The sequence below is a fragment of the Phragmites australis genome, chromosome 12 (genome assembly GCF_958298935.1).
Source record: "Phragmites australis chromosome 12, lpPhrAust1.1, whole genome shotgun sequence".
NCBI lineage: Eukaryota > Viridiplantae > Streptophyta > Magnoliopsida > Poales > Poaceae > Phragmites > Phragmites australis.
Window position 1 is genome coordinate 3,649,707 of NC_084932.1, and position 16,162 is coordinate 3,665,868.

Consider the following 16,162-nt stretch of genomic DNA (forward strand, 5'->3'; position numbering starts at 1 on the left):
TTCCTAGGAGGCCAAAGAATGTGTTGTCTGAAACTGCTGTGTGCTTGCTTATAACTGAGAACCAAGAAACTGCTGTGCGCTTATAATTGAGAACCAAGAAAAGTTTTGGAGAGAAACTGGCCTGCAGTTTTGGAGGGGGAGTGAGGTGAGGTAGTTGACGTTCTTCACCAAGGGGTTGGTGATTCTTGTCGGCTGCAGTGTTTTACTTCAATGCAATGTACTGGTAATTGTTTTTCGGCCCACTTAGGACAAGATATTACATGAGCCATATGATCGGGGAAAAAAGGGGGAACAAATTATAACACCCATAGTACTTCTTTACTAGCTCAAAGAATTGTAGTACCTGTTTTCATTTCACTAAAAAGCTCGCAGTTAAATCCTTCTCTAGCTTGAAAAGACAAGATGGTTGAATTGGCGCGACGCAGAATGCAGCGTGAAAAATTCACAGCAAGCTCACAAACAATAAATTTGCCACAAACCTGCAGGCTCACACTACCAACAAGCAGTGAAGATCAAGGCAGCAGGAACATAAAAACGTTGGAAGAAAAAGAGGTGAAGAAATAGATGGCACAAATGTAATTAACCATCAGATTCTGTAAATGTACACCGATCTACCATCAGGTAACAACTGACAACATCCAGGAACTGTCAAATAATTTATACACAATACTCTCATCGGATTTCACTTTCTTGTTTTGCTCAAGTAGTTACTAATAGACGTGAGACCCCCCGAAAACACCGACATTTCCGCGGGTGAGGATGGGGACTGATTCAATGGAACTGGTGAGAAGCAGCTCCCATTCCTTTTAGGAAGATCCAGTTCGTACAATCCATCTGCCAAGTCTGCAGAGAGCAGCCCATCATCACCATCTCTGAAGTCCGGGTGCGTGTCCTTGGATTCCAGCTTTTCAGACTCCGATGCCACACCATCAAGGTCTGTTAGTGATTTGAGCTGACGACCAAGGTTAGCGATGGTCTTCTGGCACTCCGCAAGCTTCCCAGCAGCACTAGATAGCTCTTGCTCCTGTGATGAAGCAAGATTGGCATTCAGGATTTTTTGAAGTGTCAGGTGTGATTAGACCAGTATGTAACAACCAATGTTTTGAGCATACAAATTAGGAATAAACTTATTTTTGGCTCAAAATTGTGAGCCTAAAGTATTACAATATTTGGGTCCGTTCGGGATGATATTTCTAGACTAATGCAGTCAGACAGAGATATACCTGCTTGACCTTCAGGTCACCATTTGAGTTAGTGAGACGCCAAAGCTTCGCCTCTCGACTGTCCCTCGACAGCTGAGCCTCCAACTTGCGGCATTTTGCTTTGTAATCTTCTGACATAAGCTTCTCCTGCTCAATCTTCCCCTGTAGCAAGCTCACCTTGTTTCTCAGTTTTGTGAGTTCCAGATTTGCTGCTTCAAGTTGACCTTCCGATGCCTTTCTCCGGGACACTGCATCCTCCGCCTTAGCTGTAAATTCTACAATCAATGAGGTCTGGTCCTTAAGCCTTACTTCCAATAACAAAACCTTCTCCTTGAGCTTCATGGTCTCCTGGTGTGAAGACTCAAGTTCAGACTCCAACACCTTCCTGATTCCTTCCACTGCCTCTAGTTGCATCTGGAGATCTGACGAATATGCCTTCTCTTTTGCCGCATCACACTTCAGTGCATTCACAGTCCTATGCAGCTTTGCAACTTCTGAGTTCACTACCTGGAGCTGCGCCTCTAATGACTCTTTGGTAGACGCCACAGAAAGTGTTCTCTCTGATTCAATCTTCATGGCCTCTATTTGTTTCACAAGTTCTTCACGAGACACCTTCTCTTTCCGCACCTCGCTTTCCAAAGTTTCCATAATCCCTCTCAGCTTCGCAACTTCTGTGTTTGCAGACTGCAGCTGTGCCTCTAATGATTCTTTAGTAGCTTCTGCCAAGTCTGCATTTGCTTGGTGCTGCATAGAAAGATTTCTCTCTGCAACAATCTTCTCTTCCAAGGATGCCACTGTCTTGCAAAGATCTGCAGACTCTGCAGAAACTAACTCTAACTGCAACTCCAACTCCTTCCTATCTACACTTTCTTCCAGTGAAGCCACCATAGTCCGAAGCTCCTCAACTTGTACTGACTTTGACTCCAGCTGTGATGCCAGATCTTTCCTCTCACCATCCAGTTGTTCAGCTTGTCCCAAAGCAGCTTGTTTGGATTCGTTTGCCAAGTCCAACTGCATCTGCAAATCGACCAACTTGTCATTGGCCACCATTAAAGCATCACATGATGTGCCAAGCTGATCCCTGGCCTCTGCAAGAGCCATTTCAAGCTCCCTTTTCTCACCTTCAATCTTCTCAACCTTTGCATGCAAATCTGTCACCTGACGCTGCAATGACTCAGTTTCAATATTTGATGATTTATCTCTAGTCACACCCTGGTCAGAATCAGTTTCAGCTCCAAAGCTAGAGCTCACTCGGTCTATTTCAGGCAACGCGGCCAGCTTTTCCATCTCGAGGAAATCATCCATCAGGTCAATCTCAATAGGATTATTCACAAGATTTCTTGTGCCAGAGTTGCCATTCTTGAATTGGTCAAGTTCAGCTATCAGAGCTGATGCCCATGAATCAGAATTTTTCATTTCATCATCAACAGCTACCATTCGCTCCCCACTGTCAGACTGACTGTCAGTCAGAGATTCCATGTAAGTATTGTTGGGTATAGGCCTAGAATCATTGGCCAAGGAAGTTCTCCGTGTTAGATGACGCAACCTAAGGCATTCCGCCTCAACTCTCGTAATCCTTTTCACACTTTCCAGGTGAAGTTTGCTTGCTGTCTCTGCTGCTTGGTTGCTCAGGTCTCTTTCCCGTGCGAGTATATTCAGGTCCTTCGACAGTGTGAGAAGCTCTGCTTTGAGGTCTTTGTTTTCTTTCTCCACCATCTGAAGCTTTTCCTGCAGATTGTGCTGGACATGCACAGTGGTAGCTTCTAGTTTGGTGGCTTCGAGCTGCTTACTCAGCTCGGCAATATGGTCCTGGAGCTCAGACTTCTCTGACTCCAATTTAGACTTCTTAACAATTGCATCACGGATTTTCTCCTCTTGTTCTTCTCGTGCCTGGCGGAGCTGCCTTACACATTCTTTAAGGGCATCATCTAGGTGGTTGACCTGATCCTCCAGAGAGAGATTCTTTTGAGATGCAGTTTCAAGTAGTCGTTTCAGGGCAGCAACTTCAGCCTCAGCCTGTTCCCAACCTACAAATAAAGAAAAATACAATACAAATTCAGTACTATACTAGAATCAGGAAAACCCTTCTCGCCTGAAGAAGTTGCAAAACAAATTAATCAAATGAATTTCTTCTTTTTTTAATTATGTTGACTTCATCACATGTAAAATTGATTCTAAAGAACAAAAGGGAGCTACTGAGTAACCTTATGCATGGAGTCGCTCAAACTGCAAAATTTATGAAGTCCGACTGGAAAGAAAAAAATACCTGCAACAGCCTCTTCTGCAACTTTTGTATGCTGCTTCACCAATTCCTCTTTAGCACTGATAGTCAAAAGAGCAGCAGAATATTTCTCACTCAAACTATTCACAGAATCTTGGACATCGTCACCCCTGACATTTGGGGACACCTCTGGTTGAGGTGATTGGCCATGCCGTGGAGAAGAATCATTTGAGCTAGTTGCCAACATTAGCTTCTCATTCAATGATTTTGCTGTTTCAGCTGCTTGAGTCTCAGCATCAATTATTATTGAAGAAACTTCAGGTGAATGACTATGATTTGGGGAAGAATTATCGGGGATAGGTTTGGCTTCCTGATTTGAAAAAAAAAAACAAATCAAATGAGAATTTTGAATTTGAGATAGACATCTATAATAATCAGCGCTGTCTTAAAAAACTTAAGCCCAAATTACCTAGTGGAAAATCAAGCTTGTGACCCATGGCATAACCACAAAGATACTGAATGATTTTGAAGCAAATTCAACATATTTAAATATATCATCTGGAAAAATCCAAGTACACCACTAGGGCAATGTTGAACTTGGCTCTATGTATACATTTAAACGCAAGATAACCAAATTGGTTTACCATATATTTGGATACAACTAACTCAAGAGTCAAGAACATATTAGTCTAGTTGCAAAATAAGATGGCCTTTCTGTCCACAATGCTATATTAATTGAGTATCAGTAATTCAGTAGAAATTCCAGCCAACACATCACTACATGATATAGTAATCCAAATGAGAATTGCATGACAGATTGACAGTTGAATGCTAGATCCATTTACAGGTTAGAATAATGCATCAATATCACCATTACTGGCATAACATGTTATCCGATTTGTGCAGTAAAGTAAAAAAATGCCAACTGTTATTCTCAGAGGAACAAAAAAAAAATACAGCAACTTCGTTCCAAGCACCTGAAGAGATCCAAATTTCCATTTGAAACTAGAGCTGTAAAGCTAGTTTCTCACCCTCTCCATCGTAAAAGTAACACCAAAGGCAGAATTGCCCAAAAAGGGTCTTGGCCAATCAGCTAAAAAGCATGAAGAAAAGCTAATGTACCAACTATACATAATTCTTGCAAAAGCATCTCAATTCTTAGGAAAAGCCAAAAGTGCAACCAATCTGTTGTTGAAATGTCACGGATATGTCGCTTAAGAACATCAAGCTTGCTCAACTCACCACCCATTTTGCCAAACTAGGGAAATAAAGGCCTGATAAAGAGGTTAAGAGATAAAAACATTGAAACTTCTAGTTCTATCTATATCCACTTTGCTACACACACAAAAAAAAAAAAAAAACCTCGACCCAAGAGAAGAGACATCCTGAAGGCATTGCATTAAGGTCGATAAAAGACCCCGAAAGCTGGCTACAACCAGCACACTTTCAGCCTATCGCTGAGCTACCGCGCTATGACCACAGGGAACACATAGCAAGGGGCCTTTTTTTGCGAGAACTAGGATTCGAGCCCTGGTTGGTAACCTCACACCTGGAGGTCTTACCACCTTGCTATTGGCGCGTTCTCATCCTCTTTGCTACCATATAACCATACTTGGGAAGACAAATATTTGTACTGTTCCGTGTTTTCAAAACAAGTTTTGCACTGTTCCAATAGCCATACGAACAGGAAATATTAAGCACAGGTCTGACTACACTGCCTTGCTATGTGACATTCAATAAAACATCGATACCCACTTATCAAACAAGGACTACTGTCATAAGCATGCCAATCGGATGTCAAATTTGTAAGAGCGTATTCACCAGCAAGTAGTATGGCATATGAATTATGAACCTATTCTGTCGCACAACCAACAGGTCAAATTACAAGCCTACATGCTTCATAAATCTGTCAAAGGCAGCAAAAATGGCATCATGCCTAGATATGCCAATAGTAACTCTCATTTCCACTTTTAATTAAAAGTTCCTATATCGCTCCCTAAGAAAAGCTGCTGTCCAAATCTGAATAGAACACCTGAACATTCACCAATTCATGATGTTTAAACTACAGACGCATCCCTGTATTTATTGGAATCAAAATGTCTCTAGCATGCAGAAATTAAGAAACAAATTCCCTTCAAAAGAAATATAAGATATGAAGCAAAACCTGATCATCGAAGCAGTGCTCCGAGTGTGATGACATCGAACCGGAGCTATCACTCTCCCCAGGGCTCTTATCTGATGACTTGCGCCTCCAGAGCCAACTCCGGCGATCCATCTCGCAACCACCAGACCATTCAAAGCAGCAACAGGGGTTCTCTTGGTTCCTTTGCCACCACCAAATGTCCAAAAGCGGAGTTCATATATCAACACTGAAAATGAAGAGAAATCTCCTCAATACATAGCATATTGCAGAGTAGTACCATAAGGTGTAAGTAAAATAATTCCTGAAGAACATGGCATTTTAAGGATGAAATTACCAAAATCTTTACAAGGCAGCTCCTCACCAACACAAGATTAGATTTTCTGCTGTTTATAAATATACAGATCGATACAGAATGCAACCAGGCACTGAGTATGGTCGCAGAAACTAAGAAATTGTACAACCAAACATTTTTGCTGCGAAACTCTGCAATGTCGAAATTTATCAGCCATAGAAATCCATCCTGACTTTTTCCAAAACTCTGTGTTCTAGAGAATAGAAAAGGAAATCCTTTTGTAGAAAAACGCCGCAAAGATCGAAACTAGGCTAATATCCACTATCCACCCCTAAAACCCCTGAATCCTATAGCACAGAAACTGGATAAAACTACAAAATGCAGGAGAGGGATGAGATAGTTAAGCCAATATCTAGGCCTCAAATCCGCCAAAGAAATCAAAACCACTTGGAATGCGAAAAGAAGAAATCGCCCGAAACACACAAAAATCCGCACGAAAGAGCCCGTTTGCGAAACGACCGAAACCTTGCCTGCGCCGATTACCAAATCTCCTCAAAATCCCATTCTGGAGACAAAATACACGCCAAAACCCTACCAAATATAGCCAAGAAAAAGGAACAAGAGAACATCTCTACCCCCTACCAAAAATCACACGCACACAAAAGCATCAAGATTCAAGAAAAGGAGGCCAAGAAACGCGAAAACGCGAAATAGGGAGCATTAATACCTGCGACTACAATCAATGGAGACTGGCAACAACCATCACAAGAACCGTGTGAAAACCAGACGAAAGCCTCGGTTTTTACTACTGGCACCACTACCTCGTTCCCCTCTTTCCTGTTCCACTTTCCTCTTCAATTAATCCCTCTTCTTCTCGGACAGAGACGAGAAGGAAGCAAGAACAGCACCCACGTTGCGCATCCCACACAGGCACAGATCGAAGCAGGCACGCATGCACCCAGAGATGTAAGGAAGAAGGCAACTCTACCAGATTAGCAGCACCACCAGGTGGATTGGAAGAAAGGCCGTGGCTTCCCACGCGAGGAGCCTCGAGAAGCGCAGAAATCGACCCCCTGCAAGAATCCAAAGTCTGCGCTTTTCTTTTCCTTTTCCCTGCCCTGCACTCTTCTCACCAACTCGCTCGCATTGGCCTCCTTCTCCCTTTCTCTTTCCCGCCCAGGCAGCTTGAACAAATCAGGGAGAGTCTCAGCAGTGGTTCTTTGTGCCCTTGCCTCCGCTCCTACCTGCACTAGAGGCTAGAGAGCAATAGCCTTTTCTATATTTTCTCCCTGCTCTTCACTGTGTAGAAGTGTAGCAATGCTGCACCTATTGATAGCTGCTACCTGTACTGCTAATACTTGCTGTCTTTGACCAGATAGAACTACAAGAACTGAAATACTTTCTAGTATTGGTTGTATTTGATTCAATCCACTGAAACAGTGCTTGAAAATGATGGATCAATGGGGTTTCTTCTGCAGAGTGAGATTGCAATTGCATGCAGATGCAGGGTGGAGAAGCAAACGGACAAGCATGGCTATCATTGTTTTTAGTGAGCTCGGTGCTGGTGAGGGATCAGATTTATTTATTTATTTATTTTGTTTCTTCCGATACGGTGGGGCTCACCGGTGCGTTGGGACCGGCGAGATCACTCACGCACGCCCTCTGCCAGCCAGTCCGTCACGCAGGTTTCTCGGAGCATTTGTATGGCGTACCAATGAGCTTCTACACGAAGACTTAGGGCGTGTGTTTGGTTGGTTTGTCTGCTAGCCTCGCTCAGCAAGGTTAGTCTTGTCGGTGTCGGAGAGTGAACTTATGAGCCGTTTAGATTAGTTACCCACTCGTTTAACTTATGAGTCGTTTGGATTAGTTACTCACTCGTCTACCTTATGATCTGTTTGGATTAGTTACTCACTCGTCTCGTCTCGACTCGCTCAGCAAAGTGAGCCTTACCAGCGCTAGAGAGCGATTTTTGCTCTTTCATATTGGCAATGCGAGCACAGGCAAAGGTGATCCAGATATGTCAAAACTTGTCTAGACTGACAAAGCAAGCCACAACAAAGGTTCCAAACACACCCTTAATTTTCTCACGCTAGCGAGGTAAGTGCAGGCAACGGGCAAGAGATCTGAACACGCGATTTTTTGCTTCGTCACGCAAAACAAGGGCGGCAAGGCTACCAGACACACTCTTGGTTTGAAGCTTGTTCCAAACAAAAAAACAGTTGTTTAGCATAGCAGAATTAATTGAACGTGTTATTTATCAGTGAAAGTGTAGAGTGTAGCTTTACTAAAAGGAAATAATTTGCCCACGCATGTTTCAAAGTTCAGGATAGGGATGAGACATGGAATCTATTTATAGAGGTATAAAATCAGTGCCAAAATAGTTTAGAGTTTAGAAAAAGAAATCTAACATTTTTGTTTACAGTGAAAAAATGGTGTATGTTATCTTGCACTTTTTGCGATGAACTACGGAAAGTGCCTGTGTTGTGTACTCAAAAGAAAAGGTCAAGTTTAAAAGAAAAAGCTAATTATATTAGAGGTGTAAAGTCTCAATATAAGAGGTTTTGAGAAAGTTATACAGCAAACTCCATTCCATATGTCTTGGATGCTTGATCTAAAGTGAACTTTAGGGACAAACATAGTTTTGATTCTCCCATTAGACATGCAGTAAAAGCTGTTTGATTATAATCTTAAGATTTTTGCTTGTATTTCGTCTAGTCAGTCACAAAGAGCACTATTTCAGATATTGATAGGGTATCTACAGTATAACTTCAATCGTAACTTTTATTGTGACATATTTAATAAGCGCGACAAATTATAACACTGCGAAAGTTTTTTCAAACAAATCTAGTGATATTATTCTCATCTAAATGTTAATAATGATACCAATAGAGTGACAGTGAAAGTAGAAATCAGATCTGTGGCACAGCTGCACAAACACTGACTGATAAATCGATCGGCCCTTTTCCTGCTGGCACAGCACGTCTGGGTACAAAAACAGTTGGCCTAAGCTACCTTGCCTGGTAGTACATAGGAGTAAAGCAGCAGCAGTGGCTGTAGTACCGCACACGATTAACACGCAGCCATAGCAAAATCCACGGGTGATTTGTTGCTGGAGGCCCACCTGACCTGACGCTCGCTTTTGTCACTTGAAGTTCACTCAACTGCTCATCACAATAGTCCTCCAAGCTCCCAAGGAGTAGTGTCCATCAAACATCAAACAACTCCTTGATCTTTTTCCACCAAAAAGCATCTTCCTTCCCTTTCGTCCCTGAAAAAATTTTAACCGGACAGACGGTAATGTTGTTGGAATTGATCTTAGCTATATAAGGAGCACTCTAGCGATTTCAAAAATGGAGCACTATCTATACATGTTATGATTGGAGAAGTAACTAACGTTATATGTTGTGGTTCTACCTGTGCAGAAGGAGTCTAGTGTCTAAGGACTAGATTAATGCTATATCCATAAATCATCATGAGCATTGACAGTAGGGTGAACACTACATCATCTACATACGACTATAACTACAATTGCGACTATATCTGCATTGCATCACCTTCACCAATAAAATGCAGTGCTAACTCTTTGCTCACCGATCACCAAGATAGCATCATCTAACGAGTAGGTATATATTCATGTTTCTGTTATATGTAATGTTCAAGTCTAATAGCTATGATGTTACATGATTTCTCAGTTTATCAAATGTTCCTAACTGATTTATTTTAGTCCAACAAGGTTAGTAACAGTGACTGTTCTTTCAAAAAGAGAGAGAGAGACGGTGAATGGTGACACTGGTAATATAGAGGAGTTTAGGTCATGTACCTTGTGGTATTCATCCTAGTACCCGTTTGGAACTCTGTTTCCTTTCAACAGGTCCTTCGGCATTTCCTAGGCCTTTTTCAGTTAGGCTAGTTTATACTTGTATGGAAAAAAACGTGGACAAAAGATGCAAATGTGTCCTCTGTCAATTATGATATGTAAAAGGATAAATTATTTCTATACCATTGTAATTTTGTAAAATCTTCTAAATGTTTCACTGACATATGAGTCAATTATCCACATGTTAGTGACATATTTTAGGATTACAAAATTTTACAATGGCAAATAAGAAATTTTCCTGTTATAAAATTAACTCTTCTGTGCCAGCAGATTAATATATCGTCACGAGAACATACGATGCGGATAATTACAAGATGAGGCTTGGAAAACATTCTCAAGGAACAATCCGAAATTATGAACAAAATCATATCTATCAGCACTTCGGAAAGTTGCCGATGATAGCATCATTACAACAATGAACAATATGATAATTACCTTTGAAGTCACGTATAAAACCACACAGCGCAGTTGCACAATAAAGAAAAGAATATTAATCATTAGGCTCAATACCGGCTACTGATCACAAATGTGTGCTTTGTTGTGCTCCCAAATTTTGTCTCGCACAAAAGGCTTCACTTGCATTACATGCAAACCCATGAGAAGTAGACACCTCACCCTCTCTTTGGTTTTCATAATGCACTCATCTACTTTCATCGCCATGCAATATTGTTGATTGGTGTCATTATCGTTCAGTCACAACCAGAAGGATTGCAAGTCCTTTTATATATGTAATGGGGACACATAACCTCTCTGTGTGTGAGAGAGAGAATGGATAAAGGTGACACGGATGCAACTTTGAAAGGTAAGCACCATAAAATTGAGAGTTTACCGGTTTACTTACTAGTCACTGCTGCTATTTGTCTTGTTCTTTTCAAAGACAAAAGAATTTGCCTGTCATGTTCACGAGTTGTCGGCCGATATGAATTTTTGTTTTCTTGCATGTTTTGACCTGCCTCTTGCAGAGCCAAGATCTACTGTCTCCAGATTGAAATGATCACTCTGGACTCCAAAAAGAAAAAAAGATTGAAATGACCACTCGAACTTTACTATCCTAGTGAGCAAAGCGGTAACTGAAATTGGATAGAGTAGATAAGATTACTAATCGTATGGTTTTACTGATTTATGTAAAATTCATATGTTCCAAACGGTCATGATGTATTTGTCTTGCTAGATGAGTCACTAGAGTTGAAATATGTTCAACTGGAGCTTAAGATACCCGAATATACCTGCTATTCCTTCACCAATTTTTCATAATGTTGTATCATGCGGATATATGTCATTAAGAGCTATACTTTTTCGAGAACCAGCAGCTGAGTGGGGGATGGGAGGCTGCCCTACGGCGAGGCAGGTAGGGGATCATGCGAGTTTTTCTTCTCCTGTGCCTTCACCGGAGCTGGCCGCCTCTCATTCCCAGCCGCCACGGGTGGAGAAGCTCCTAACCTTGTCATCATCGGATCCCAAGTCGGAAGGGGCCAAATCGAACAGTCAAACCCAAGGTGGGGGTGATGAGAGCTCGGCTTGCGTCGGTGATGGGAGGGGAATGGGCGATGAGACCCAGCGGGGATGTTCGTCAAGGGTAGCCAATACCTGCGCCATGGATTCCAGCGGGATGTTGACAGCCTTAGAATCCACCCCGCCGCAAGGAGTGGTTAAGTAGCCCAACAATGGGATGTCAAGTCTCAACCGGTATGAGCAATATATCTTAAGGAGGCTTAGCGAGCGCTCGACCTCGGCTCCGATGAAATTGAAGTGGAAAGTGGAGAAGGAACGCCAGCAACTGGCTGAGGAGATCAAGCAACAAATCTTCCTACCTGCGCCAATCTCAGCCGATTACGACAATTTAGAAGCTACGGTGCGGGATCTCAAAGATTCAATGCGAAAAATCCCAGAACAAGCAGATCTGGAGGACTACCGGTGAAAAAGCTGGCCGCCGTTGTTTGTGGCGGTGAGAGTTGCGCCAGAGCCGAACAAGGAGTCTAATTCAAACCCAGCCCGAATCCTCTGCAGCATTTTAGGCCAGTTGGACCCGGGTTCAAAAGTTTGCAGGCCCCCCGACCCAGAGTGAGCACTATTTGGATATTCCCATGGGGATATTTTTGCCCACTCCTTCCTTGTGATAACTCCATCTTGGATTTAAATCCCAAAACACACCACACCGCGAGGGTTAGGGTTCCCAGCGACAAGAGCGGAGATCAGGCGATTTGGATCTCATGCGAAAATGGCAAACGAGGCGATCTCGTCTTCACCGCAGTTGCCTTCCTTTGCGCAAGTGGTGAAGGAGGGACCTATGGCGAGGCGTCCAGATCAAGTCCAAGGGAGAACCTGGGGCAAAGGAGAAGATCTACCCTACTGCGGCCATGGAGGCTGTGGAGGGGGGGGTGGAAACACAAAGGCGCCGGCCGGCCATGGAGCCCATGGTCTCGGTGCAAGTGAGTCTAGATCTGATGCCGGCCATGGAGGTTAGCGTGGAAGACAGGAGATTAGGTTGGATGGAGCAACCAGCGACTGGCAGGGAGGTGGACATCAACAATGGGGTTCGTTACACCATATACACAAAGGTAAGCAAGTCAGTAAACCTGTCGATAAGCTTCAATGTTTTAGATGCCAAATGGAAGGTCACCATCAGGCCGACTGAACAAATGAACCGGTGTGTTACAAATGCAAACAATCTGGGCATATGGCAGTTGATTGCGCCACTGGGTCTGGGAAGACTAGGAAGATACAAATGTTTGGTTTTGCCACTCAAAATTTGGGATTTTACTCTATGCACATACCTGTGGAGAAATCTCAGATTTTTCATACCACTGGCTTGCTAACAGTCCTCAAGGGAGAGGCGATAATAGAGAAGATTGAGGTCGAGTTGAAGCATCTCATAGAGCCCAAATGGGACTGGAGAGTGAAGAAATTGGCTGATAATGAGTATATGGTTGTTTTTCCAAACAAGGAATCCCTGACCACCTTCTCAAGAATCAATTCAGTAGAGTTGGCTATACACAAGCTCAAAGTGAAAATCAGTAAACATGGGAAGGACCCAAACATTACTGATGTTCTCAAGTCCACTTGGATTAAAATATATGGGATACCTGCTTTCGCCAAAGATGTGAAATCTGTTAAGAAACTCACATCTTTGTTAGTTGAACCTGTTGTGGTTGATAAACTGAGCTTGTTAAAGGAGAACCCTGTCAGAGTAGAAGTACTTTGAATTGATCCCCATAAGATCAGAAATTTTATAGAGATATATTTCAATGGGGAAGGTCACCTGATCAAATATGTAATGGAATGTTTTAATGAGAAAAACCCCAAGGATGGGCCATCAAAACCAGACAAACCGGATGATGATGAAGGCAAGGAGTCAGATGAGGATGGAATGACCGAGTTTGAAGAAGACTCAAGTATGGGAGACACAATACAAATGAAGGAGGGGACAAATCTTAAAAGAACGGTGCCAAGATCCATAAATCTATGGAGAAAGGAAAACAAGTGCAGTATGAGGCTCCTTTGCCCCCTGATTCATACAAGCTTATTGATCCTTTGGCCTCTTATAACCCTTTTCAAAGGAAGCTAATAGTCAACAAGAAAGTGATTAAGGAATAGGAGACAAAGAAGTTTCTAATGCCTGGTGATGACCCTCTCATGATGAAGGAGATAAAGGGTGAAGGGACACCTATGCTGCTAATAACTCAGGATGAAACAACTGTGAAAGATGAACCAGGGGATCTCCCAGATCTTGACATAATTACCAACTACTCTAATCCCCTAGCAACTGCACATGCTCTAACCAGCTCCATGGAGGAGTAGATGGTGGAGGAACTTGAACCTCAAGCTAATGAAGACCTCCCACCATCTACTTTGTAAGATCCAAGCTTACCCTCAAGTGCATCTGAAAATGTACGGCCTCAAGGGGGGACACTGCAAGAGGACCGGGAAATTGATACTGAGGATTTTGACAATCTCTCACAAATTAGCTAAAACTGAAGAGGATGTAAACACCTAAGGGTGGGCCACTACATCTAGAGGGAAGAAGAAAAGAGCGGTAAAGAAGAAGGTCCCTGCGATGGCCATCAGAGCCAGTGCTAGGATCCCTAGAGATAGGGTCAATATCCATGCAAAAGTCATGAAGAGAGTTCAGGAAAAGAATATGACTGGAGGTACTCCCATAATCCTTAATCAATTTTCTATTTTGAATAATGTTCCCAATGAATATATTGTTGATGTCATTGATAGATCAGATATAGATGTAGATAATATAAATGTCCATATTGATGCCATCAAAGCAGATGAACTAGTTAGAGCTGGTATTGCTGAAGCAAACTACAAAAAGTACCTTCAGAAGCAAAAGTGAAAAAGAAATTACTACTATGTAGAACCTGGAAAAAGAATTGACCATGAAGGTCATTGATAATTCGGCCAGAGTAGCTGAAGTATCTACATCAAAGGCAGGCAAGGTCACAAGGAGTGGTCCTAGGCCTAAGAAGTGTAGAGACAATCACCTTAAGAAATACAAATGAAGATCCTACTTTGGAATGCTAGAGGGCTGGGAAAAGCAGTCAGGAGGAAACAAGTCAAAGACTACATCTTGCAAGAAAAAGCAGACATCATAGGTATTCAGGAAACTGTGAAGCAAGAGTTCACTGCCAGGGAAATCAAGGAGATTGCTAGCACTGAGAACTTTGCTTGAGGGGTGCTACTTGCCCAAGGTCACTCTGGGGGGATTTTAGTGGGTGTAAAAGAAGACACCTTGAGTTAGAGGAATGTGAGGTCTATTAATTCTGAATCAAAGCCACTATTAGGGTGAGGGCTTCTAATTTGAGGTGGGACTTGATCACAGTGTATGGACCTGCTGATCATAGCCCATCCAAGGACTTCATCTAGGACCTTGAGGGTATTTGTGGCAAGGTGTTGCTGCCCTTAGTGGTGGGAGGTGACTTTAACTTAATTCGAGATGCTAATGATAAAAACAATGATAACATTGACCATCACCTGACTGACCTCTTTAATACCTTTATTGGGAAGTTTCAGCTGAAAGAAGTGAAAAGCGCTGGCCTTAAGTACACCTGGACTAATAAGAGGCCAAATCCTATCATGGTGAATCTAGATAGATATCTAATCTCCAGTGAATGGGAAGCTCACTTCCCCCTATGTCATGCATGGAGCCTGACTAGGGTGGGGTCAGACTATAGCCCCATCCGCCTTGATTCTGGAGATGCTGGTCTTCAAGGGCACAAATACTTCACTTTTGAGAAACAATGGCTACTCCATGACAACTTCAAAAATCTGATCGTGATAGATGGGAGGAGAAGGCCAAAAGACCTATGAATGGATACTCCCTGGACAAGTGGCGGGGAAGCCTGGGTGATGCCAGACAGTTCACAAGAGGGTGGCAAAGTCAACAGATGGGAGAGCAGAGGAGAACAAAGGATGGTATCCTGGCTCAGCTATCCTGTCTTGATACAAAGGTAGAATGTGCCGGTCTAAGTCCAGCAGAGTGGGAAACAAGGTGTAGCATGGAAAATGACCTTGAAAAAATCCTGGTCATGAAAGAAGCCTTTTGGAAAGAAAGGTGTGGGAACACCCTGGTCAGAGAAGGGGACTCTAATACCAGGTTCGTTCATATGCTGGCCAATGGGAGGAGGAGGAAGAACCTAATCCTCTCCCTAGACACTGATCATGGGTAGATCACCACTCAGGACCAGATTATGGAACATATCTATGCTTTTTATAAAAAAATTGTTTGGGCAAAGCTCCAGGGAGGGGCTGACCCTTTCAGCCACCTTTTGGGACAATCACAACAAGATTTCAGAACATAGCAAGGTTGCTTTGGTTCAACCTTTCTCTTCCAAAGAGATTGAGGTGGTTTTCGAGGATATGAAAGGGGACTCTGCTCCTAGGCCAAATGGATTTACCTCCACTTTCTTCAAGGTCTTTTGGCAATGGGTTAAAGATGATATCTTTGAGATATTCCGGGACCTTATGAAGGCAGGCTAGATTTAAAAAGGCTCAATTATGGGGTCATCACCCTGATCCCTAAGGTCAAGGAGCCAACATCATCAAACAATACAGACCCATCTGGCTCTTGAATGTTGACTTCAAGGGCTTCACTAAAACTCTCAACAATAGACTCACCCCAGTAGACAAGGAGATTATTGGACCTAGCCAAACTGCCTTTACTAAAGGCATAAATATTCCCGAAGGGGTTGTTATCCTTCATGAGGCGATCCATGAGATGAAAAGGGCCAAACAAAGAAGTGTGCTGATTAAAATTGACTTCGAGAAAGCATATGATAAGGTCAAATGGGCCTTCTTGGAAGAAGTTATGAATGGAAAAAGTTTCCCTTCAATCTGGATTGACTGGGTTATGCAATCTGTCAAGAGGGGCAGAGTTTGCATAAATATAAATAGCCAAAGGGACCCTTTTTCAGAACTTATG

General features: G+C 42.7%; 1 protein-coding gene across 4 annotated transcripts; it reads right to left on the reverse strand.

The window, feature by feature from the left end:
• Positions 1–553: 553 nt before the first annotated feature.
• Positions 554–7,454, reverse strand: LOC133886809 (filament-like plant protein). 4 transcript variants are annotated; one of them, XM_062326655.1, is made up of 6 exons: positions 6,586–7,454; positions 5,901–6,049; positions 5,588–5,792; positions 3,469–3,793; positions 1,224–3,229; positions 554–1,024 (listed from the first exon to the last, which is right to left on the reverse strand). In XM_062326655.1, exons 3-6 carry the CDS (start codon positions 5,696–5,698, stop codon positions 683–685), a joined length of 2,784 nt encoding a protein of 927 aa, XP_062182639.1. In that variant the 5' UTR covers positions 5,699–5,792; positions 5,901–6,049; positions 6,586–7,454; the 3' UTR covers positions 554–682. The 4 variants fall into 4 exon arrangements, with proteins under 4 accessions (XP_062182639.1, XP_062182640.1, XP_062182638.1 ...); XM_062326656.1 differs by lacking the exon at positions 5,901–6,049; XM_062326654.1 differs by lacking the exon at positions 5,901–6,049 and having other exon boundaries at positions 6,847–7,451.
• Positions 7,455–16,162: the final 8,708 nt, after the last annotated feature.